This window comes from Herpailurus yagouaroundi, unplaced genomic scaffold (assembly GCF_014898765.1).
Source record: "Herpailurus yagouaroundi ecotype Mexico unplaced genomic scaffold, PumYag 213, whole genome shotgun sequence".
Taxonomy (NCBI): domain Eukaryota; kingdom Metazoa; phylum Chordata; class Mammalia; order Carnivora; family Felidae; genus Herpailurus; species Herpailurus yagouaroundi.
In genome coordinates this window covers 2,803,532-2,828,491 of record NW_024412444.1, presented here as the reverse complement: position 1 = coordinate 2,828,491, position 24,960 = coordinate 2,803,532, and the positions used below count along the sequence as shown (strand labels likewise).

General features: G+C 55.1%; 1 protein-coding gene across 1 annotated transcript in view; it reads right to left on the bottom strand.

The window, feature by feature from the left end:
• Window positions 1-24,960, bottom strand: part of LRIG1 (leucine rich repeats and immunoglobulin like domains 1) — a 116,356-nt gene that overhangs the window by 11,603 nt on the left and 79,793 nt on the right. The window contains exons 4-12 of the mRNA XM_040454495.1: window positions 24,269-24,406; window positions 22,268-22,411; window positions 20,048-20,191; window positions 17,683-17,826; window positions 15,597-15,740; window positions 13,579-13,659; window positions 7,879-7,950; window positions 7,007-7,078; window positions 2,775-2,938 (exon numbers count right to left, since the gene is read on the bottom strand). Of these exons, the coding sequence (XP_040310429.1) occupies window positions 2,775-2,938; window positions 7,007-7,078; window positions 7,879-7,950; window positions 13,579-13,659; window positions 15,597-15,740; window positions 17,683-17,826; window positions 20,048-20,191; window positions 22,268-22,411; window positions 24,269-24,406 (1,103 nt within the window). The remainder of the gene's footprint in view (window positions 1-2,774; window positions 2,939-7,006; window positions 7,079-7,878; window positions 7,951-13,578; window positions 13,660-15,596; window positions 15,741-17,682; window positions 17,827-20,047; window positions 20,192-22,267; window positions 22,412-24,268; window positions 24,407-24,960) is intronic.

Below are 24,960 nucleotides of genomic sequence, written 5' to 3'. Positions count from 1 at the left end.
AAGAAAAAAAGAAAAAACAAAGAAGCTATCGAGACTGGAAAGGACAAAGTACAAGTGTCTTTTTGCAAATAACATAACGATCAAATATAAAAATCCTAAGCAATTCAGTGAAAAACTACTAGAATTAATAAATGATTTCAATACAGATGCAGGATGCACTCATTCACTGTTACTGGGAGTAGGCAGTGGTGCGGCTACTGATGAAGACAGTCTGGCAAGTGTTCAAAAAGTTGAACAGTTCCTGTATGACCCACAATGACATTCCTAAGAACCACGCAAGAGAATTCACAAAAACTTATATATGAACGTTCACAGAATTAGAATTACCAAGAGATCCAAACAACCGAAATGTCCATCACCTAATGAACAGCTAAATACATGTATATCCATACAATGTCATATTGCATTAAAAAAAAATAATGAATACATAGTAACACATTCTGCTAGGTTAAAAAAAAACCTAGTCACAAAAGACCATTATTATAGGATTCCATTTATATGAAGGTCCTCAGGGACAGGGGACAGTGCAGTGACTGCTGTGAACATGGAGTTTGTTTTACGGATGATGAAAATGTTCTAAAATTAGGTGGTAGTGAGGGTCACGCGGCTTCCCAATACTCTAAACACTACCGACTGGTACACCTGAAACAGGTGAATGTTACAGTGAGTAAATGATACAACCATCATCACAGTCCCTGAAAGTAATTTAATCTCCCTAAAAAGAAACTCCCTACCTTTCAGCTATCATCCTTTCTCCCTCCACTCTAAGCCACCAGTAATCACTCACCCTCCTACCACCCCTGGAGTGGCCCTTAGATGGGATCCTATTCTGGACATTACATTCATTCATTCTGGACATGTCATGTGGATGGAATCATACAGTGTATGGTCCTGTGTGACGAGCTTCTTTCACTTCAAGTGTTTCAAGGTTCATCTGTTGTGTGAACAATTGCTGTTCATGGCCTGATGATATCCCAGCGCCTGGCTCTACCACGTTTTATTTATCCACTCCGGGAGTGGTGAGCATTCGGGTTATTTCCACCCTGTGGCTGTTACGAGTAATGCTGCCACGAGCATTTGTGGCCAACTTTTATGTAGATACGTTTTTGTTTCTCCCCAGCATATAGCTGGGAGTGGGTCACGGCTTAACTATGTTTAATTGTCTGAGAAATTTCCCAACTTTTCCAAAGGGGCTGCACCACAGTGCACTCCCACCAGCACTGTAGGAGGGTTCAGACTCCACCCTCCTCACCGACACTTGTTGTTGCCTGACTTTGATTCTAGCGACGCTGGTGGGTGCGAAGCAGTTTTATTTTCCTTTTATAAAGAAGGAGGTGGAGACTCCCACACAGCTTAAAACTTTGACCTCCTGCCAAGTGTTTTCCTGATGCCCATTCTTACGTGACGACGGGTCTGGCATCCTGCGCTGCCATGTGGAGGTGGGCTAACGAGTGTGAACTGCCGCGGGACGTGCCCAGGCCACCGGCCGGAGGGTGGGCACAGCAGGTCACAAGTCCGACCCTGGCTCATCCAAAGGGCAAGATTATGCCCTGTGACAGGAAAAGGGAGGAAGGCGCAGGTAGCCCCACTTCAGGGCAGCTAGTTAACAAATTAACGGTCAGGGCCCAGGTACGTGGTGAACAATGGACGGTACAGTCATCGTGTGCTACTTGGAACACGAGGCGTGCACAGCCCGACATTGTGCACGGACGTTCCCAGAAGACTGACCACTAAGAAAACACTGGATGCTTTTAAGGCTTCTCACTGGACTGGATCAGCACAAAGGAGGGCGAGCCTGCTGGCAAAAGTGGTGGTGGGTGGATGATGGAAGGGGGCACTCGTATCCTGAGGTCAGCAGGCACACTGGCTCTTGCCGTGCCCAAGGAGGAGGCTGGAGAAGTGGACCGCAGGGTTGCCCGCACTGCTCCGGGTGCTCCTGGTTAGGATCATCAGTCACACCCAGGGCACAGGGGCAGACCGGGGAGGACAGAAGGCAGGAGGCACTCACAGGAGTTCCGGTCACGCCCGGGAAGCCCACCCTCGCTCCCGCTTAAAGCAGAGACCGGAAACCCTCCAAGATTCGTCTCGTTCTCTGACCACGTCTTACTGACCACGAGGCTGCGCATTTCCACGTGAGTGCGGCGTATGGCACGCAGCATGTGCACAGCCTCCAGTCATTCAGCATCTTCTGTACCGTTTGCAACCAAACCCGGATCGTGACCACCCCCGGTCCAAAAGATGGCAAGACCCACGCTCCTACAGTCAGAAGGAGAAGAGAGCTCATAGCTACAAGTGCAGATTTCAGTGGTTTGGAGAAACAGCGAGAGTGCAAGTCAACAACAAGGAATTATTTTTACGACACTAACTGTTCTCCTGAGACTTGTTCTTCCTGTATTTAGCCTTCCATTCTTGGGGCTGGAAAGAAACACACATCAAAACCCCAGCCTCAGACACGGAGTAAATTCACAGCTAAACCCAGGCACCAGAGCCGTCTTGAGATGACACAACTTTCGTCCAGTAACCGGTTCTCCTGATTTGTAACCGAACCAAGTCCTGCTCCCTTCTCATTAAATGCATGCACTCCAGGAACCACATAATGAGGCGACTCCACAGTAAGTACTACGTGTGGTTTCAGCGGGAAAGAACTTGCATCCAGCAGCTGATTGGGAACCATGGATTGGGGTTGACTCTGATCACAGAAATCACTCCCATAATGAGGACTTCCTCCTGGCCTCCCTGCCCTTCAGGAAAGAAAATCACAGGGACGGCCTTACCACACACGAAACTCTCCGGCGGCACAGAGAAAATGCTCTGGCCCTTCAGGGATTCCGGGTGGGCACAGGTGGCTGTCACGAAGGGCTGCAGCATCCGGCCCAGTAACCACGGGGGCAGCCACTTCAGCTGGCAGTCGCACAGGAAGCTATCACTGCTGATGTGGCTGAAAGGGAAACAAAAGGGACATGTGAGGTGTGACCTCCAGAAAGGGACATTCCCTCGGCACACAGACTCCTCCCCCAGTCACCGCTGATTCCGGCTTCTGTCCTCAACACCAGCCATCTGGGAAGGGAAGAGATTTTTCTCCGTTCCTCTTCAGTGACCCAGAGCAGCACATATAATCTACCTGGAGATTTTGATAAAACGATGCTCTGGCTCAGAAGGCTCGGGGTGGAACCCAAGATGCGGCACTTCTGACAAGCTCCCGGGTGATGTGGACACCGCCAGCCTCAACAATGCCGCGGCATACCAACAGCCCGCAGTTCACATGCGTCCCAAGACGGGCACATACTGCTCCTGTGTGACCCTGGGGGCACCATCTTGACCTCCTCCAGACTCTGTCCACCCGACAGAGCTGAGGAGCACTGTGCCCTCTCTGCTTTTTCCCACCCTCCTGATAAGCTACGTGGAGCTTCCAGATTCATCTGCAACTTAGCTCTCGACTCTCAGGTCCTGAGGAGGGCTGTTTTTCTATATTGCTGTTAGTTTTCATTTGGCCAAGCTCCATGTTTTCTTACGTCCAGACGTAAGCCCTGCCAACGCGGCCCCCTCGTTTGTGGATCTCTACAGCACCGCTCAGGAGGCCGGCAGAATTCGGCTCCGCTCCCTAAATAGTGATTGTTAGTTAATTGCCACTGCCCAGGGAGCATGAGAATGCAACACTGGTTTTGTGAGGCTCCAACCAAAACAGAGAATATTTTCTTTTTCATTTCTCAGCAACTGAGGATCAGCTTTTTAAACAGAAATCGGAATCACCATCTCAGCGGACATTCCTTCCTGAGGAGTCATTCGAAGATAAGTCAGCCGAAGAGTCTAGCTGCCCTGTTCCTGGAAGAGACCTCAAGGCTGTGAGCTAACAGAGGTCAGCGCATGGCAAGGGTGAAGGCACGCGGGCTCCCCTGTCATGAACCGCCTCTGGTACAAGGTACAAAGTACACGGTGACAGAAGGGGTGCTGAAGTGTACTTAGATATTCCACAAGGGGCACCCGGGTGGCTCAGCTGGTTAAGTGTTTGACTTCGGCTCAGGTCATGATCTCACGGTCCGTGAGTTCGAGCCCCGCGTCGGGCTCTGTGCTGACAGCTCAGAGCCTGGCGCCTGCTTTGTGTGTCTCCCTCTCTCTCTGCCTCTCCCCCACTCACACTCTGTCTCTCTCTCAAAAAAAAAATATGTTAAAAAAAAAAATTCCAGAAGCATCGCATGGGCCAGGATCCTAGCAATAGCCTCCACCACCCACCATTTCCCTCAGAAATCTGCTCTTCCTTCCTGTTCCTCATGGTACCAGATTAGCCATCTTATTAAAATTACTTTTGGAAAGTGCTTTTTCAAAGACTGAAATAATTGATCTCAAAGCCATGCTAACTGGGATGGCTGCCCACATCAGACCTTTAAAGGTCAGCATTTGGCTTCTACTCTTAATTTTTTAATTTTTGTATCTTTATTTGACAGGCAGGTAGCTGTGTGCTTAGAGCTATCTCCCGGAGGGCTGTCGTACTGTGGAATTACCCAGGTAGCATGAGGGCTCCCCCAGCTGAGCCTGAGAAGTGGCTGGTTCCGGGCCGGCTGCGGTGGCGGGTGGACCGGCTGCCGCCAGGCACCACACACTGAGCTTCAGTGACAGAGGGTCAGGAATTCTGTCAGAAGCGCTGTCACGAGCTCCCCATCAAGCCAGTGTTGGGCGCGACTGCCCCTTTCTGGGTTGGCAGCAGGACAGCCTGAGCAGAGTCTAGAGGAAGACGCTGGGCTATCGCTGTGAGGCTTCAGGCACTTGTGTGGAGGACGGTCACAGGAGCAAACTAAGGAAGGCCAAGTTGACAGTGATCCTTGGTCACAGATGTGTGTGGGAAGGGTTACTCCTTACACCACGAGTGTAGGCCTGGCTGGCTTGAAGATGTCCTGCCTCTCCCACAACAAGGCCCACCTCACACAGAGGAGACCAGACCTCAGAAAGAGGTACTAAGGGTGTAGAGATAGCTTTCCTGAAGAGCGAGTCAGGACCAACAAGACAGACAGTGAGGACACTGACCCCCCTGACCTCCCTCCACATGCACACATGGCTTTAAGGACAAAGGTGAGGTTGAAAGGCTGGACCAGGAATTGCCAGCAACCCCAGGGCTTTGCAGATTTCCGCTACTCTTCCTGCTGGTCAGCTGCTCAGGGGTGCGGCTCTTCACGACTCCCGCCTCCGGCCGTCCCATCACTCTGCTGGCTTACGGTGCATTTTCATGATTCCAACTCAAAGTGTGTTTCTAATCATCGCTTGTGGAAATTTACCCAGAGCATGACTAAGTGCACGGTACAACCTGCCTTGATCAGATGGAGGAAGAAAATGACCAAGTGGAATTAACCGTTTCTCCCAGCAGAGGACTGGGCCCAGGGCCAGCCACGGCTGGCTACGTGCAGCGAGCGACGGGAAACCCAGGCAGGGGCCAAGGCTGAGCCTCCAGAACCACGCCGAAGCAGATTTTGGGGGTGGGGTGTGGTGGAGGGTCCCAGTTGCCTAGAAGGGTCCAGTCCTTCCCAACTAGGAAAGTATCTCAGAAAACCTCAATTGTTAAGGAGAAGCAGTCTTCTCTCCCTGTCCTTCCCTCTTTCTCTTATACCCTCTTCCCATCTAATGAGATTACTTCCAACATTATATTTGAAAAGTTGCAAACACAGAGAAGTTGAAAGAAATGCACAGTGAACACTTAACCATTCTAAGACCGTGACCCTTTGGAGAAGGCAGTTCTACTCAACAGGCCTGAATCTCACAGCTAAGAAAATGCCATGAGGCAGGTGCCTAAAAGACCTCCTCTCTCCTCACCCAGAGGAATATCACCAGGGGCCTGCTTTGCTTTTAAAGTATGGGGACTGCGCCTCCCTACTCCCCCATTTCTCCCGAAGGCCACCAAGAGTGGCCTCAGGAATGAGGATGAGTTCAGGATGCACAGATGGCCGTCCTCTGTCGTCTGCCCTCCATCAGCACTTCTGAGAACCAAAAGCCACATCTTTCAGGGACTAGTATTACAGCTAGACTTTGCGGCAGCAGAGTTAGATTAATGCACAGGAAGAAGAAAGGAAGCTTGGGTGTTGCTACCTGCACACCCTGACGAGCTCCTCTGCCAGAGACTAGGGCACAGGCGAGCTCTTCCAACCCCGTGACCCGGGGGCCCATGGTGAACATCTATGGTGGCGGCACCACCACCTATGAACCGCTGTGGGGGCCTCGGAACAGATGTGGGCTGGGCGCCACATCACTAGTCCACAGTCACCTGTGACCACCCCCCAGATATCTCTGCCTCACTCACAGGCCACCAAACGCGGCAAAGAAGCCACTCTCAGTATAGGTCCTCCATTTTAGGCAGACCAAAATGATGAAAACTTGCCCTGACATCATTTCGCGAATGATCGCCCATTTTCTAGAAGAAAGTTCATGTCCCCTAGAGCAGCAGTCAGCTACAGCCTGCCCTGCCAGCCTGTTTTTTAATAAATAACTGACTGGCACACAGCTGTGCCCGCTTATTTGTGTATTATTTATGGCCCCTTTCTGCTACAACAAGGGAGTCTACTTGCTGATGACACAAACCCTATGGCCCACAAAGTTGAAAATTCCACGTGACCCTTTAAGAAAAGGTGTGCTGAGGGGCGCCTGGGTGGCTCAGTCGGTTGAGCGGCCGACTTCGGCTCAGGTCACGATCTCGCGGTCTGTGAGTTCAAGCCCTGCGTCGGGCTCTGAGGGAGCCCGTTTCAGATTCTGTGTCTCCCTCTCTCTGACCCTCCCCCGTTCATGCTCTGTCTCTCTCTGTCTCAAAAATAAATAAACGTAAAAAAAAAAAAAAAAAGAAGAAAAGGTGTGCTGACCCTGATCCAGAATAAGCCCCCAGGAGGCATTGCTTTTCTAAAAGACAGCTTACACACAAATGCTAACAGCCCCATCTGTTACATATATTGACACATCACGGAATCAAGGCGTTTCTGACTCCAAATTCTCTAGTCATATTAACCAGGACCCTGGAACCCCGGGTACTTACAGCTCTTTGAGATTCTTCATTTTCACAAAGGCATCAGACTGGACAGATCTGACTGCATTCTCTCCAAGGTTCCTGTAAAAGAACACTTTTCAAGTACGGACACACACTCCAGGCGCCCTTCAGGTCAGCCACCTGTTTGAGCCAAGAGGCTCAGGTGGCTTCCGGGAGAGTCCCGGTTTCCCCAGTGTGCTGGCCGTGGCTGTCACCTCCCAGACACTGGCACAAGCACACGGAACAACCTTGGAACCAAGCCAGCCTGAAGGGCAGCATCAAAGCTAACGGTGAGGCCGGCTAAGCAAGTCAACAAGCAAAGCTTTACCAACAGAATTCAGGTCCACCTTGATTCCGAGGCCAAAGAGACTAAGAATCAACCACTAGAGGCATCTGCCCTCGATGGTGACCACACAAATGTGTCCGGGCTGGCATCACCCTCGTCCTCCCGGGCTCTCAGGGACAACCAGGCCAGAACACCTCCCGGCTGAGCCCAGCATGTGCTCGGCCCCGTGAAGCTGCTTCAGTGGGGCCGGGAGCCTGCGCCAGGAACGCGCGCTCTCACAGAGGTGAAAGGGAGGCCGGGGCCTGTGGAGGAGCCAGCGCCAGGGGGAGACAGGGTTGGAGGACGGGGGAGGGTATCCAGTCGGCAGCCGCATTCGTTAGGAACTCACCGACCGGCCATGTGTTCTCTAACTGTTCCTGGCATAGGCAAAATAAAGGCCAAAGTTGAAGCTGACTTATAACGAGAAGGAAGCAGCTGGCGTTTCCAAATAGGCTGTTTCTCAGTTTACAAAGATGTGATTAAATTGCTAGCAGACTTCCCCGGCAGCCGCATTTGGCAGGCCTGTGGGTCAGGGAAGGTCTGGTGAGATACTCACAGGTGCTCCAGGCCCTCCAGCCCCGAGAAGGCTCTCTTAGCCACGGACTTGATCTTGTTTCCAAACAGAGTTCTGCCATTTCCAAACATCATCCAGAGACAGGGAAAAAACAAAACGCAGAACCGGAGGGGAAGAGACAAGGGAGGAACGGGAGAAAGAGAACACACAGTCAGGCCAGTGCCATCTGAGAAGTCTGTCCAGTGAGGGGCAGGTGGAAATCTGACCTACGTGGAGACTACGGGTCCGAAGTATGCAGGCCTTGCCCTTCTGAAATGAAATGCTTTGATCTTTATTAGAATTTAACGTGATGACAGGATGCACCATCTCGCCTGAAAAGGCTCCTTGCGACGTTTGTGGAAATCCCCTCGTCCAGCCCGGGCTGTGCCCAAGGACCCAAGGGCCTCGTGAGAAGGAGGGGACTCATCACTGTTCCCATGAGAGGAAGCAGAGTCATGGGACGTAATGAAAACTGGAACTAAAATCCACCACCCTCTTCTGAAAAGTGGGGGTGAAGGTTCCCCGAGCAGGCAAGAAAAGGGCAGGAAATCCGGCCTCCATCAAGGCGGCTCCCCAGCGATTTGCACTGAGACACACCCGAGCAGCCAGGACGCGGCCACAGGGAGCTGCGCCCCCGCCTCTGGGAAGGCCACTCGGGGTGTGCAGGGCATGCCCTGGCACCGTGGCCTCTTAGCAAGAGCCCAGATCTTAAATGATGCCCATGGGCCCAAGGTTCTTTAAATCGCAGACGCGTCCTAAAAGGTCAACCCTCTGAGGTTATCTAATACCCAGACCCGTGGACTGCCTACCCATGAGAAAGGGCTCCTACTTCCTGGCACTTGCAATCACAACTTCAACGGCAACTCCTAAGAGTTTTCTCAGAAACCAAATTCTCGTCCCCTGCAGTGCACATGGAAGAAATGAAGGCTTCCTCCAATGGGCTACATAAGCCAACGGACTCTCCAGTCTGTTTGGGGGATGAGGGGTTGGGGGGGGCACCCAGAATGCCTGGACACTGGGAACGAAAAGCACCCGTGTTCCAGTTTTCCCTCCTCTGACAACAGCTGACGGGGCACTCCCTCTACCTCCTGTAGGTGCGGGCAGCCGTGAGCCCCTGAGAGTCATGCTGACAGACACATGGGCTCTTCAACGTGACGTCCAGCCAGACTGCCTAAAGGGCTAGTCAGGAACAGGGAATGCTGGGAGCCAACTCCTGCCACATCTCACCCGCTCTGGGAGGGGGCTTCGTAAGGGGGCACTGCAGACAGCCTCCGGAGAGCAGCGGTCTCGTCTGGGATCCCACCGAGACCCGTGTTAAGATGGGGGTCCCCCGAGGGAAAACATCAAGTACCAGCCCCTCCCTGAAAAGGGCCAGGAAAGCAACAGGAGCCTCGAAGAAAACCAAAGATGGCAGGGCGGCCCAGGCGGCACCTGCCACATGGGCCCCGAGCATCACCCCCCCACCGCCTAGGGCTCCCGGCACCACCTACACAAACCCTAGGATGCCGCCTTCGGGAAGATGGGGTCACATGCAGACAGACCAGGCCAGTGCCACAAACCACAGGAGGTGCTCCCCGCCCCGCCCCACTGCCCTCCAGGGCACCGAAAGCCTGAGGGGAACCTGCAGGGCCACCACAGGAGCTTCCGGGTACCCCCACTTGATCACGAACAGACCCCTCCTCTCGGAGCCTGCAGCCTTCGGACAAAGCCAGCACCTCCTGCCTCAGGGAGGATGGAGCGGTCCGAGACCACTCTGACTGCTCCTTCTCTCGGAGGCAATCTGCGTATTTCCACTCTCTCTCCATCTGAAGCTTTGACTCTCAAACACACAGCCCAAACACGCAGGAGTCCGGTGGCCACACTAACTCTCTTCCCCTAACCACACAACTAGCCCAGCAAACACCAGCACACGGCACCAAACCCAAGCATCTCCAAGAGCCTGCCAACTTCTCACTTACTCAGATCCCCCAGGCCGGGTCACTGTGCTCCAGGCCCTAGTAAAATGTATTAACTGTTTAGTGAAATCTCCCGTAAACCAGATCCAGGAAAAAGCTGTGCTTTATTTCATGCATTACGTATTAGTCACACTGACCTCTTTTACCATGAGGGCAGACTGTTATTTCTAATGGTAACAATAGCAATAAAACAAATTCTCAATTACGTAGGGGCTAATCATCCTGCTGCGGGATTAAAATAGCCCCTTACTTTCTCTAGGCGGACATCTGGGGGCTGGGGCTCAAGCTGGCAGATTGGGACAGTTTCAATAAAGGCAGCCGTGCGCAGAACGGATGGCCGGGGCCGCGGGCCGGGTGGTGCTCATTCTGTCCACATGACAGCGGGCAGCTGAGACTCCACTGTCCCAGATCAGGGGCTTCCAGAGAAGGGACCGCAGGGCCGATGTGCCTCACACCCCTGCCTCGGTGCGGACAGCGACCCTGGAAGTCAGCCGTCCACTCCTTCGTGCATCTCTAGTGCTCCCCAAGGCCTTTCAGCTCTTGCTAACACCGCCCGGCAGACGCCAGGGGAGGCCTGGTCCAGCTCACGTTCACCTCCCCACCTCTCCTCCACCTGAGACACTGAACAGCACTCCGTGGGCCCTGCCATCGCTCTGTGAACACACGGGGGAGGGCCATCTTGCCCAGGCTGGGGGGCAGCACCCACCCAGGCCCACCTCACGGGAGAGGCTTGGCCTCGTGGTCCAATTCCAGGTTTCCTCTAACGCTTCCCTTCACGCACGTCACGGCCCCGCCCCGAAGAAAGCCATGGAAAGAGCTGGAACCACGGGGCAGGCACTCACACCACCCCTCGTACACACGTGGTTAACTGCTCCTCTCTCTGCTAATCTGTGTTCCAGAAAGCCTCCCTCCCTGCTCACACTTCCCAGGAGGTCTTCCACCAACATGATGACAGGGGCCCCAGTGGGAGGTGAGCATACTGACCACAGGCGAGCAGGTAACACTTGCCCTGCCAGGAAGCTCCGGTTTGAAGAGCTGTCCACATGGCTGTGTTCAGCAGGCGGAAACATCACGGGCAGGACAGCACCCACCACGGCTGCCCAGGGAAGCCTTTTAAGGCTCTGCTGCTCCCGTGTTCCCTTCTCGGCAAAGATTTTAATTTAGGTCTGGCCTCTTCTGTGACAGGAAGGTCCTCGAATGGGTGAAGGCAAGACTTTCTCCCTTCCCATTCTCAGGTCCCTGAAGACCTGACCCCAAGGGCCTCAAAGGCAGGCCCCACCAGGTCCAAGGGACCCAGCACCGACCGCAGCCCCACTGCATGAATGAGTCCACGTGACGTGACCGCTCTCGAGAGGCAGCCCTTCCCCGTGCTCACACGCTGCCCTTTTCTAATGGATCCCGACACGCTTGCCACCGGGCCGCTCAGTAAGGCAGGGAGGTGTGAGGGCCACATTTCCCAGCCACGGCCATGCAAGAGAGCGTCCGGGCAGCGCGTGGGGGAGGTGTGCGGGGAGGAGAGCCAGGTAGCACCGGTCCCTTCCTTCGCTCTGCCGTTAACCGTTTACTCAACACCTTCCATACACCCGGGGGAGTGGTTTTTACCCAAGCTACGCGCCACGATCACGGCGAAGCGTGGGCTTTCCTCTCCTCCCCTTTCCCGGGGAGGACACCGCACACCACAGGCAGGTGGGGGAGCATCGCGACCCCCACGGGTGCCTGCTTCGTCACCCAGGGGTGCTGGTACTACTTCACCTCTGTCCGCTGCCCCTTCCCCAGCCCCACGGGCTGAACGGGAACCCAAGTCACGGGCATCACAGCATTTGTTTTTCCATCCGGGAAGAGGATTCTCTTTTTCTCTTGCGACGTCACCACAGTACCGTTCCGCCTAAACAACTATATATATTTAATCAGATTAAGCAACTACTTAACCCCCAACTGTGTGTGTCCTCCCTTTATTTTGGAAACTGCCAGCCCCACAATTTTGGTCAGTGAGGCTGGGGGGGGAGGAGGCTGGAGGTATCGAGGTATCGTATTTCAACAAGGTCCCTGGAGTCTCAGGACCGGTGCGGTACCCGCGCTGCCTTCCGGGAGCCTGTGTCAAACAGCACAGAGCAAGGGAGGCCCGCGGACTTAGGATCTCAGGCAGAGCTGCTGACCTTGGTCCGGCGGGTAAAAGGACGAGAGAACACAGGGGAACAGGCGGCAGCATCGGGCTGGACTCTGCAGAACCAGGAGTCCCCGCACAGGCACCCCTGCCCCTGCAGGGCAGAGCCTCTGGAGACACGTCCCCCCCCCCCCCCCCCCCCCCCCCGCCCCGCCCCAGCCCCCTGTGCACACACTCACACCTGGCCAGGCAGGCCCCGGAGAGCAAGGCCTCCGCCCCAGGGGCACAGCCGCTGTCCCGTCCCAGCGCTTGCCGGGCAAACTGACTAAGAGGTGGGGAGGAGAGGGTGTTTTTTTAGGGAAGAGAAAGGAAGACAGAGACATGCAGGAGAAGAGTGAGAATCCTGAGACAGCCAACAGAGCTAATCTTACTCTGAACTCTGAGTATAAATGGTGTGAAAAACCACACTTTTCAAAACCACCTCTACAGAAAGACATCCACCCCACCCCCGACAGGCTGTTCCGGAACCTTCCGCCCCGCGGCTGCTTTCAGAGTATCTGCTTGACACTCGTACTGTGCTCGGCTCGCGGTCACCCGAGCAGGCCCGGGGAGGTTGAGCGGTGACTGCCTCTTTCTGTCTGCCCCGGACCCTCCCTCGGACTCCCCTGCCCCGTCCCAGAGGCTCCTGCGGTGGCCCACTCAGGGGGAACAGTATGGGCTCCAGAGCCAGACTGGCCGGTCCCGACCCTCCACAGCGTGTGGTCTTGGGCAAAGGCCCTGCACCCGCGTTTCCTCAATGACAAAAAAGGTTGCATAACAGAGCCTAACTCACGAGGTTGTTGGTTGTTAGATACAACACATGTACACAAATGCCTTGCACAGTAACTGACAGCTCCAGGAGCCTTAAAAAAAATAAAAACATCAGAAACCAGGAATAAAAACGAGTCATTACATTACCTGTCGTAATGACCGTTTCTGTGTGACGTTATGACTGACCACAGAAGTACTGACCAAAGACTCAAAACCGTCGATGGCACTTGGCTTTAGACATCTCACACAATTTCTAGTAATCGAGTAACAGGGCAAGACTCCTTTGTGCAAACCAGGACAAAAAACTCAGCCGTTTCCCGGTCAGTCACAAATTCAGTGGGACTGGGGCACCTGGGTGGCGCAGTCGGTTAAGCGTCCGACTTCAGCCAGGTCACGATCTCGCGGTCCGTGAGTTCGAGCCCCGCGTCAGGCTCTGGGCTGATGGCTCAGAGCCTGGAGCCTGTTTCCGATTCTGTGTCTCCCTCTCTCTCTGCCCCTCCCCCATTCATGCTCTGTCTCTCTCTGTCCCAAAAATAAAATAAAAACGTTGAAAAAAAAAAAATTTAACAAATTCAGCGGGACAGAAAATCCAACAGGCCTCTGAACACCGGATCTTCGGCCCCAAAGGAACCAACGCCCAGGGCAGTGATGAGACCACTGGCCACAGAGAAGCTGGGACGTCTTGGCTCTCTTAGTCAGACTTTGCTTCCCAAACAAAGGAAGATAAATGGGAGCCAGCCCTTCTCCAGCTGGGCCCACGAAAGAGGCGGCACGGGGGAGCCTGAGAAGCACTGTGCACCCCCTCCACAGAAAGGCCAACGCCGAGATACTCACAGCTTGCTGAGACTGTCAAGCCCGGTAAAGGCGCCACTCGTGTCCTCTATTGTGCCCGAAATCTCGTTATGGTCCAGATCCCTAGGGAGGAGACAGAGAGAAGGCTCACCATCCAGCCTGAGTTCTCGACCCTCTTTAACACGAAGCGGGAAAATAGACAGACACCCGCTCTGTCACCCAATGCCCAGCTGTAACATACGGCCAACACGAGTGTGGCCACTGGGCCACAGGAACCCCGTTCTGCACGCCTTGCGGTGTAGCCTGGCCTTCTCAGCCTTCCCACAAAGCCAAGGCACGCCTCAAACTCACAGCCACCCCAGCTCCGTGGGCTGCTCCCCAGTTGGGTAGGGCAGGGCCCTGGGGTAAGGACAGGGTGCGGACAGCACATGGGAAACCCCCCAAGAGCAGGCATCTGACCACTGGCACTGGGAATGAGCCCGAGAGGTTTTTTGAGGTTCCTGTCTGCTCTCACAGCAGCCAGAGTCCCTTTCCTAGGCTTGACTGAGAAACTGCCGAAGGCACATGGAGCAAAGAGCGAAGAAGAGGCCCCCACACGGGGTCCTCCCTGGGGCCACTCCATGCTGGCAAGTGGGTTCGGAGGCCCGAGTCGCCCCTCCTCACAGGGCCTGCACAGGCGCGGACTCGGAGCCAGGGACGACATCTGGGCGCTGAGTCAGACTTGTGACCCACTTGCCAGGGTTGGCGGATGAGGCCAACTTTTCAGCCCAGTCTCCTCCAACAATGCAGATCACAAGGCGGATGACTCAGCTCCCTCCCCCCGGCTTCCAGGGCAGAGGACAGTGCCAGGCGATGCTCCCACCTGGCGACCAAGCCCCCCTCTCTGCCCCCACCAGCAGCCCCTCCAACTCCCCCCCCCCACCACGGTTCTTGGCTCCTACCCCTTCCTCTGCCAAACCCTGGCTGAGGCAGGCCAGGAAGAGAAAGGGACACCGCTCTTGGCCCCGTGGGAGCCTTCACAAGGAATGAGCACTGCCAGGAGGGAGGGGAGCCCCCGGCTGAGAGGCACAGTGCTCCTTCTGACCTTGATCTTACAGCAGAAGGCTCGGAGCCCCGAGATTCTGCTGCTGGAAGGGACCTCTCCTTTCAGCGGGTCTCTCCTTATTATCTTCACACTGAAAGCCGGGACCCAGGGCTGCCGCTCTGTGTGCCTGTCTCCCAGCTCCTCACCCTGGCTGCCAAAGCTTTTCTCTTCTTTCTGGCTCAATCTGAATGTCCCCGGCCTTGTTATTCAGGCCGTGCAAGCGCGAAGGCTGGCTGACCTCGGCTTCAATAGCCTGGCATCCGGGCTGTTTCACACTCCCCAACAACGGCCCAGCACTGAAGCCCGCTCTGCCCTCCCCACCAGGTGCAAGTGCACAGGGCCTCCTGTCACACTGGAACAGGCCCTCCGGGCAGCGGGGCACGCTGGGAAGGCAGCTTCAGATCTACTACGACTGTCCGTGGCAAGCCATACACCCCTCTCTGGGGGCCTGGAAGTTCTCCAGAGCCAACAAAAGACAAATCTTAACTCCCAGGAAAACATCCTGAAGCAACTTCTGGCAACCCCACCTAATAAGGAATTTGAAAGAAAATGACATGAGTGCCTCTATTTTTTCAATGGCCCTACTGAAGTTCAAGGGAAGACACAGGAGGCCCTAGATACCTCTCTTGAAATTGGGCCTCCTGGACACGGGTTGTGAAAGCACATGGGGAAGATTCGAGACTAGACAGACGGACCACACGGCTGCTCCCAACAAGGGGACCCCGGCATCCCAGCGAGGGCATGGCAGAATTACTGCTTGGTAACGGCAGGGTTTTGAGTCGTCGCCTCTATCGGCACCACCCTCGGGGGGACCGAGAGACGTTTCTCTGCCTCACAGTCAAGTTTGCTTGACCCTCTGCACAAATCTGACTGCACAGCAACGAGAAGGGAACTCGGCAAGGTGGCATGTTTGCTCTATCCCGCCTTCCCAGCAGGGAACCCCTTCGTTCTGTCGACCCCACGATGAACGACGTACAAGACACGCAGGTTTTTGAGTCCCTTGAAGGCGCCTTCTGCGATGTGGCTGATGGAGTTGTGGCTGAGGCGCAGGATGCTCAAGCTACTCAGGTCTGCCAGGCTCTCCTCGTCCAGCCGGGTGAGATTATTGAAGGACAAAACCCTGGGGAAGGGAGGGGGAAGCAAACGTCACCAACGCGGCACAGGCTCATGCGAGGCCCAAGGGCCGGAGTGGTCGCGCAGCCAGAAACCCAGCAGGGCCCCACACCCACACAGTTAGGCTCCTGGAATACTCGTGCCAGCCACGGAGACCGGACAGCAGATCAGGCTGTGAGGACGACGCAAGGTCATACAACACCAGAACCCTAGGGTTCCAATCTCTCATGCTGGGGTCCGTGCGGGGGTCCTGACTCAGGCCATCAAAGACCACTCACGACAGTGGCCCGAGACCCTGGACGGGGAGCCCAGGAGGTTCTGACGGTGAGCAAGGGAGCCCAGCGAGAGTCCCGACATCGGCCGGCAGAGGGCGCCACCAGCCGCTGCGTGGAGCCTTCCTCCCACAACAGTGCATCCGACCTGGGCGGCAGTCTCCGGTCCCCTTGCCCCCATCCAGGCCAGCCTATAAGCGTAACATTCTGTAAGCAGGACAGGGAACACACCCCCCCCGGCGGGGGGGGGGGGCCCCCCCCCCCAGTCACACATCGTCCCCGAGCATCAGAATCAGACCTTCCTCCCAGCACGCCCTCATGGCACCTTGACACCACACGGCCCTGGGTTGTTACTTAGTAGTCCTCCACCGTTGAAAAATGGGAAGTTTGGGTTGGGACAGGAAGAAGCCAAATAAACTCGGAGAAGATTTATGAGTTTTTAAAGGCAGCAGGAAGTAACATTCTTTCCCTCCTGGAGAAGTCAGGCCTGGTGTCTACCAGTCACAAAGACCTGGCAAGTGATCAAAATTACATCCTCACCTGCAGTTAAAGCATTTAGCTTAAAGGAAGGGCCAGAAACGCTGGAAAGCAATCCTAAATCTGGCTCCGAGATTACCAGACGTCGGGAAAACTGACAGGCTGGTCAAGGCATTTCCATGACCTCTCTGCCCCTTGTGAAGGGGAAAGACAGCTCCACATGGGCCACCTGCCAGAGAGGGGCACTGGGAACACTCCCTCACCGGCTGCCTCAAAACCTGGGGTGCACACAGCCTCCTCGCTTAGCCACTGGCCTGGCTCAGGCCCGGGCAGCAACCAGCGGAGATCAGTCCTGGGAGTTGGTGGGGGTGGGGGAGGTAGGGGGGCGGCGGGAGGGCGGGCGCATGGCCTGAGGCAGGAGACGGTCAGAAGCCATTCATTCAATACCACTTGAGAAGAGCAAGCCGCACTGCCCCGAAGGTGTGGAAGCTAAATCTCAAGGGTTAACGCTAACGCACACACTCACAAAATCCAAGGAGGGTACGTTCAAGGAAAGAGACAGGACTATGGGTTTTTGCCTGAGGTAATCACGGGTTCAGTGACATACAAACTCCAGGTCAGTGTGCAGCAGGTGTGGGGAGGAGGAAGGGGGAGAAGAGGGAAAGACAGACAAAAACACCACCTGCAGAAGACTCAACACTGAGCTTAAAGCACCCCCTTGCTGGCTGGGTGAAGTCAAGACAGACACAAGACACAAGCTTGGCACTTTTAACAGCCGGTCATTTCCGTGGGTGACTCTTTGCCTACAGTCAAGCCTAGAAAAAAAAATCCACCCAGATCCTCTTAAAAAAAAAAAAAAAGCCCACAACCACAGTGGAGTACATTGGAACTGAGAAACCTGGAGCGTGTTAAAGGGAAGGAGCCCACATGGTAAGGATCGACTTTTTCCCTCTAAGACCACCTGTCTTCTGCACATGTTGAGAAACGGGGACACCGGCACGTCCAGCAGGGGGCCGGCGGCGCCACTGTCGCGGTCAATGACCCAGTGACGCGGCACAAGGCCCGGGCTCCGAGCGCCCGCGCCGGCCGGGCCCCTGGAGGCCGCCGTGCCTCGGGCCCGGGGCCGCCCGCTCCGGAGGGTCGCCCACAGGCCCGGTGCTCCCAGAGTCGCCGTGCACAGGGCCGAGGCGGGACACTTACAACTCCTGCAGCCTCTGGCAGAAGCTCCAGCCGTCACGGCTGATTCGGGCGATGGAGTTGCCGCTCAGGTGGAGCTGCTGCAGGGCCGACAGGCCGTAGAGCGAGCCGCTGTTCACCTCCACCAGGCTGTTGGACTCCAGGTGCCTGCAATGACAGGGCACGGGGGTGAGGGCGGCCCCTCGGCCTCAGACACGGGCGCGGGAGACGAGGGGCAAACCCGACGGGGGGCCGCCAGCGTCCAGGTGGACTCGGGGTTCAGAGGGCAAGGGGACCCTGTTAGCCCACTCCAAGGGACCCAGGTGCGCACGCGGGCACACAGCGCCCGGCAGCAGCCGAGCCCATTAAAGGAAGAGAAGAAGACAGAATGGTGGGGGGGAGGGACCTCTTATCCCCATCTGACAGGTAACGTGACACTGAGGCAGGGAGGAGCGAGGTATGACTTCCAAGATTCAGTCCCCAGCTCAGTGGGCAGCGAGGGGCCAGAATTCGAACCCAGGTCTGGTGCCCAGAGACACCTTCGCTCTGGGGTCAGGCTACTCGGATCGATATCCTAGTTTTGCCACTTTGCTGGCTGAATGAGGCGGGAACATCTATATAATACGAAGAGACCCGAGGTGGCAACTTCACAGGGCTGATACGAGAAGCAGAGAGAACGCACGTCACAATGTCAGCACAGTGCCCAGCACTTAGGCCCCACCGGGTCGGTCAGGTGAGGACGTTCTTACCCTGCTTCTCGACCCTACACACCTTAGCCCAGGACGACCGTCCTGGACTGGCCTCTTGCATAAAACATAGTAATTCCAATGTTGCCCCACGTTCAGTATCACAAGGTCTTTGGGCAACGGGGTTCCACCCTGTCTATCTCACTTTCCACCACTGCCCAAAAGGTGAGCGCGTTTATAAATAACCTCTCGGGCAACTCATCCCCCCGCACGGGATGAATCTGCTCAAACTAAAAACCAAATGGGATGTGCTAACTCCATTTTCTTCTGAGACTTCTCTTTGAACGTCGGCATACCCAGCACATAAGCACCTGGGATTCCAAGTGCAAAACGACAGTTGTAAGCACGTCAAGGGCAAGTGTTTCTGAACAGATACAGAGCTGAGGCCAATCAAAGGACCTCTGGGAAGAAGGGGACCAGCAAGATGGCACCGCTAATGTGAATGCCCCCACCCCACAAAGTGTGTGGGTCTGGGGGTGGGCGGGAAGAGGCGCTCATCAGAGACGCTTCGGATATACGAGCAGGGTGCAGGAGCCGATGAAACCGGATATGGGGTTTTTGTTCTCTGTCTCAGCTGCAAAGATAACAAAGGATGTGAACACAGTGATGTAACTGGTAAGACTGGAAAGGAGGGGGCAGGGGGCGGGGTCCTGAGCAAATTACATCGCTGACCACAACCCAAGAAATCTCCCGTTGACAAACGTAGACACAGTGGGATACGTCCCGGAACGTGGAAATAACCACGAACAAAACTCCACACAGAAAGACCAACAAGGAGGGGTGCCCCTGGCTGGCTCAGTCGGTGGAGCGTGCCACTCTTAATCTCACAGTTCTAAGTTCAAGCCCCATGTTGTCTGCAGAGATTAGTTAAACATAAAATAATTAAAAAAAGAGAAAAGAAAAACCAACCGGGAAAGGACTGTAAGTGACCGCCCCTTGGGAGCAGAACTGGGGGGAAGAGGACAGGGGAAGGGGACCCCCGGCTGCTTTTTTACCCTCATTTTACTCAGTTACGAGTGTATGTTACTTCCCGTTGAAAATAAACTAATTTAAATGTTTAAAAATGGAAGATCAGAGCCGCCTTTCCTGCCCTTCTCCATATGTCTTCCTGCCGTGGTTTTACGTGACTCGGCGCACAAGCGAGCTCTGGGGCCGCGCATCTGTCTGGAGAGCGCGCTCCCTGGATAAAAGCGGAACATCTGCGCCGAGCGACTTGATTAGCTCACGAAACATAAATAAATCTCCCAGGATGAACTATACATTTTAGGCCCACCTGCACATCAAGACAGACGGTCAAATCCCCAACAGGGAGACAGGGAACTTCCTGCAGCATGGGGGAGAGGGGAGGGTGTGGAGTGGGGGCCCACTCTGCACCCCGCTGCTCACGGAGGATGCGGGGTGGGGGAGGTGAGCCCAGCAAAACGGCTCCCTCTCCCACCTTCACCAAGCTGCTTCCCTGACCAAACCCTGGGAGAAGACGACGCTCAGCTGGGGCAGAGTCCCCGAAGACAGGGAGCCGTGCCCGGCCAGAGGCCACACGGCGGGGGCCCGGGGCCGGCTGAAGTCCGACGTGACCCCTCCGGGCAGGGGGCCGAAGGAACACACACAGGCCCGTGGCGCCCGGAACCCGGCGTCGCGCTTACAGCACGTGTATCCTGGACAGGCCCCAGAAGGCCCCGTCAGTGAGCTTGCTGATGTTGTTTCGCTGCAGCTTCAGCACTTCCAAACTCTCGAGCCCCTGGAACGTCAGGCCCTCGATGAGCCGGATCCGGTTCCTGTTGAGGTCCCTGAGGAGATGAAGACCGCGGGTTCAGAGGGCTCGCGGCACGCACCCTGCCGACGCCTCCCACCGTTCCCACGCAGGCCCAGAAGCCCAGCCGGGAGAATCGCGGCGAGGATGGCCCAGCGGGGCTGCGACGTGTCTCACGGACACTCCTGCCCGCCACGCAGGCCCGGACGCTGACCGGGCCACAGCTGGTGGAGGAAGGAGCGCACGGGGCTCCCCAGATGCTGGCCCCACCGCGTCCCCACGTGAGCAAATGCTCCACTTCCTCCCCAACTCTCCATGGCTCTGTAGTGAGGAGGTGGGTGTGACTCAGGATGTGAGCGTCTGAGGTGAGGTGTCTGTCAGCTCAGCAACAGAAATCCGTACCGGACGCCTCACCCCGGGAAAAACCGATCCACTGGGTGCCAAGTGGCAAGGACGCTTCCCACTGAAGGCACGAACGGGGTCCCTACTGATGGAGAGAAGGCAGTGCCCTTGGGCGAGCAGGGGGCTGACGCACCAGTGAAGCCCACACATTCGGCTTCCGACGCCAGTGTGACAAAACCTCAGTTGCCCGAAAGATTTCAGGAATCTGGGTGGGCTGGATCCATTAGTAACACTGGGGGAAGGGGAGGGGAGAACACAGAGCTAACCAGAAAGCCCTTGGTTTTCCCCAAATACTTCTGCAGTGTCTCATGACTCTGTCCCCCACACAACCTCCTGAGCATCAAGAGACCTTCTCCAGAGCTGAAGAGAGCAGAGTCAGAGCCTGGATCTAATGAGGTGTGTGTGTGTGTGTGTGTGTGTGTGTGTGTGTGTGTGTGTGTATGCACACGCGTGCAACAACACAGGCAGTGAGAGCTCTGGGGGGGGGAGGGGGGGCACACCGTCTTGCTACCAAATCTGGCCCCGAACAATCGGTGCGTTCTGTTTAAACCCAGTCTCCAATATCAGCTTCTTTTCCTGAAATGGTCTCTTCTAATACAAAGAGAATACAGGAAAACGAAAAACCAGGGAACAAACGGTCCACTGGGCTCTGGAAAACAGGTTTTCTTGAATCCAACCCTGTGCCATCTTAGGAGAGCATTCGGCCTCAGATATCAAAGAACTAAACAAATAAATGCTTTCTTCAAAAAAAAAAAAAAATCAACTACCTCATAAGATGTAGCAGATGGAGACGGTCCATCTCAGTCTACACTAACTTCCTCTGAGACTGCTCAAAAAGTGTGGGACACCGTAACGTCCATGGTACAGATTTTTTAATTTGAGAGAGAGCGCACGTGTGCAAGCGAGGAAGAGGGACAGAAGGGGAGAGAGAGTGAATCCCAAGTAGACCCCACAGTCAGTGTGAAACCCAGTGCGGGGCTCGATCCCAAGACCGTGAGATCATGACCTGATCTGAAATCAGGAGTCAGACACTCAACCGACTGAGCCACCACGGTACAGGTTTTATGGGTCCTTTAAAAAAAACCAGGGGCGCCTGGGTGGCTCGGTCAGTTAAGCGTCTGACTTCGGCTCAGGTCGTGATCTCACGGCCCGTGAGTTCGAGCCCCGCGTCGGGCTCTGTGCTGACGGCTCAGAGCCTTGAGCCTGTTTCAGATTCTGTGTCTCCCTCTCTCTCTGCCCCTCCCCTGTTCATGCTCTGTCTCTCTCTGTCCCAAAAATAAATAAACGTTGAAAAAAAAATTAAAAAAAAAAAATAATAATAATAAAATAAAAGTTAAAAAAAATAGAATTAATTATCAAAAAAAACCAACACAGAAAACCCCAAGATAAATAACCCAAGCCACACAGCCTAAGCATTAGCCAGGATCAGCTCACCAGCAGGACTCCTCATTTCATTTTGCAAAGTGCCAATGAGGACAAGCATATATATCCTCAGTGGATCTTTTTCTCAGCAACCTGAGGCAGCCCACAGGCACCAGACCCGGCTTCTAATTTGCTTTTATTAGGTGTCGCCACAAGGCCATTAATGACAGCGTATGTAAAGCCTGATGGGGAGTGAGGAGGGGGTCGCATTTGGAATGAGGTCCGTGGGGAACGCTGGCCTCCACAGAGTTTGGCTAACCTTAATTAAAGTGCAGGTTTCTATACTCACAGTTGCGTCAGCCTGGGTAACTTGAACGCTTTCACAGGAAGCTGGGTGATCCTGTTTTTGCTCAAGCGAAGCATTACCAGCGACCGGGACAGGCCATCAAATGCTCCCGACTCCAGGCTGCCAATGCGATTGCTTGCCAGGTTGCTGGAAGGACAGAGGACAGAAAGTGAAATGGTCAGAAGGAGGCTTCCCTCACCCCGTTACAGACACCGGAGTTGCCTGGGGTGGGGAGAAGCCAAAGCAACACCCAGAGGGGTGGGTTTCCAGGGACACATCGGTCACCTAAACTCCCGGATGGGGGAGCCAGGAGACTTGGGTGTCAGCACCCTCCACTTCAGGCCCTGGTGGAAGTGTCATTTCAGCCCCCCAACGCGCTGTGCTTGTGGCCAGGGCCTTCCGCTGGAGGGCCGGGGGGTCAACGTCAGTCACCTCCACCCCAGCACCCTCGCACCCCAGCCTGGCCGAGCACCGGCCGTCTCCAGAGCTACCTGCAGGAGTCCCTCAACACCCCCCAACCAAGAGTTGGGGTTCAAGGTTGGTGAGAAAAGCCCTAGGAATCAGAATGTCAACTTCCAGGCGAAGGGCAGAATGGATTTACTAATTTGGACAAATAGTCTTAAATGTTAAAGTGGGTCTCACCACACAACTTGATATGTATACAGATACATTTATACGTTTATATACACACCCACGCACACACACTTACAAATGTGTCTTAACTGATTCATTTTAATCGTTTGAAACGGTATCCAGAGAAACACTAGTGAAGGAGACCTGCACAGGATCCCTTCAATTCTGCAACGGGACGTCCACTTAGCGGATTATGTATGTAAAGGGCACCTCCCCTCACACCACACTACAATATACTAGGTTGCATCCGGGCTTTCCACGGTGCACAAATTCTATCAATAAAAAAGAAAAAAAAAGAAAAAACAGAAAGGGAAGGAATGATACACTATTCCTATCAGAAGTCACTGCCACTGCAGTTGAGCAGCTGTTGGTTCCTTCGTCCCAAGCGAGGCAATGCCAGGCGGTGGCTGGGCACTTTCGCAAAGCCCTGAGTGGGGGCTGAGCACGGTCGCACGGGCTTAACAGAGGCCAGGGCCCCCCCCCCCAGGGCCCCCCCCCCGCCCCGTTTCCAAATCTGGTGCCTTGAGGCAGCCTTAGAAAGAAATCACGCCCCCTCCTGGGGGTCTTGGAAAATCCCTGTGCCAAGCCCTGGCCTCCCTGAGCTTAGGGGTCATAACGACCCCTAAACCAGCCTCATGGACGATCTCCAAAACGACTCAGGATCAGTAAAAGAGCACAGGAAATGAAAACTCGTGTCATTTGAAGACCTCTCCGGAGCCTGGGTTTTCGTTTCTTCCCCGAAGCGCCATTTTTCTACCAACAAGCAGCAAGCTCAACAGGCTTTCACGGTTTTTCCTGCCTTCTACCATCCACTGGGTGTGAGAAGGGCCAGGACGATGGGCGGACGAGACACAGACCAGCAAAGAGGACAGGGCCGGGGAAGCCGCAGAAGGGAGTCAGCGCCTGCTCGAAGAGACCTCACGCCAGGCTTCGGGGGTCAGTGCCGCAGAGACCAGCACCCACTGCTTCAGCCTCGGCGGGGAGGTCTCCCCGCAGTGCTGTTTTGTAAGTGCCCCCCAGCCTTCTCCCCAAGCTCTCCTGGGAGGCAGCCCGGGAAAGGACAAAGAACACAGGCCCTCTATCAAGACAGACCTGTGTCTGAGGGCCAGACCCTCCCCTCAGCTGGTGGGTGTGAGAGGCCCCTTGCCAAGCTCTCCCTGGGCCCACCTCCACCCCTGCTGTCAGAGAAACGCCGCTCCTTAGGAAATGCTCTACACCTGTGCCCACGGGAGATAAGGAACCCGGACGCCCTGCCAAGGGAAGCCAGAGGGGTGCGCCCAAGCCCGGAGTCTCAGGCAGGCCACGCGGGGGGAGAAGGACACGTGCACCCCGCGTGCACGCGGGTGCTGATGGGGGGGCACGGGCACTTACAGCTCCCTGATGTGCAGCCCCTGCGGAAAGCAGGCGCTCCGGATCTCCGTGATGTTGTTCGAGCTCAGGTCCAGCACTTCCAAGGAAAGGTAAGCCTTCAGCTGACTCCCCTCCACGCTGCGAATCTTATTGTGTTGCCTAAAACACACAAACGGACAAGGGGACCTGAGCATGTCTTTCTGCAAGGGAACCATTATTCCCCCTCCCTGCCCCCCCCCCCCCCCCCGCCGGCCTCTTTTCACACGTCTTCCTCCCTGTTTTGCTCATTCAGAAAATTATAAAAGTGGTGTCGCGTTTTCTTAGCGTTTATTTATTTTTGAGACAGAGAGGAAGAGCATGAGCAGGAAAGGGGGAGAGAGGGAGATCCAGAATCTGAAGCAGGCTCTCCAAGTTCTGAGCTGTCAGCACAGAGCCCGATGTGGGGCTTGAACCCACAAACCGCGAGATCATGGCCTGAGCCAGAGTCGGATGCTTAACCGACTGAGCCACCCAGGTGGTGCACCTGCCCTCCTTTAAAAAAAAATTTTTTTTTAATGGTGGTAGCATTCTTTTTTATAATCTTTTTTTTTTTTAATTTTTTTTTTCAACGTTTATTTATTTTTGGGACAGAGAGAGACAGAGCATGAACGGGGGAGGGGCAGAGAGAGAGGGAGACACAGAATCGGAAACAGGCTCCAGGCTCCGAGCCATCC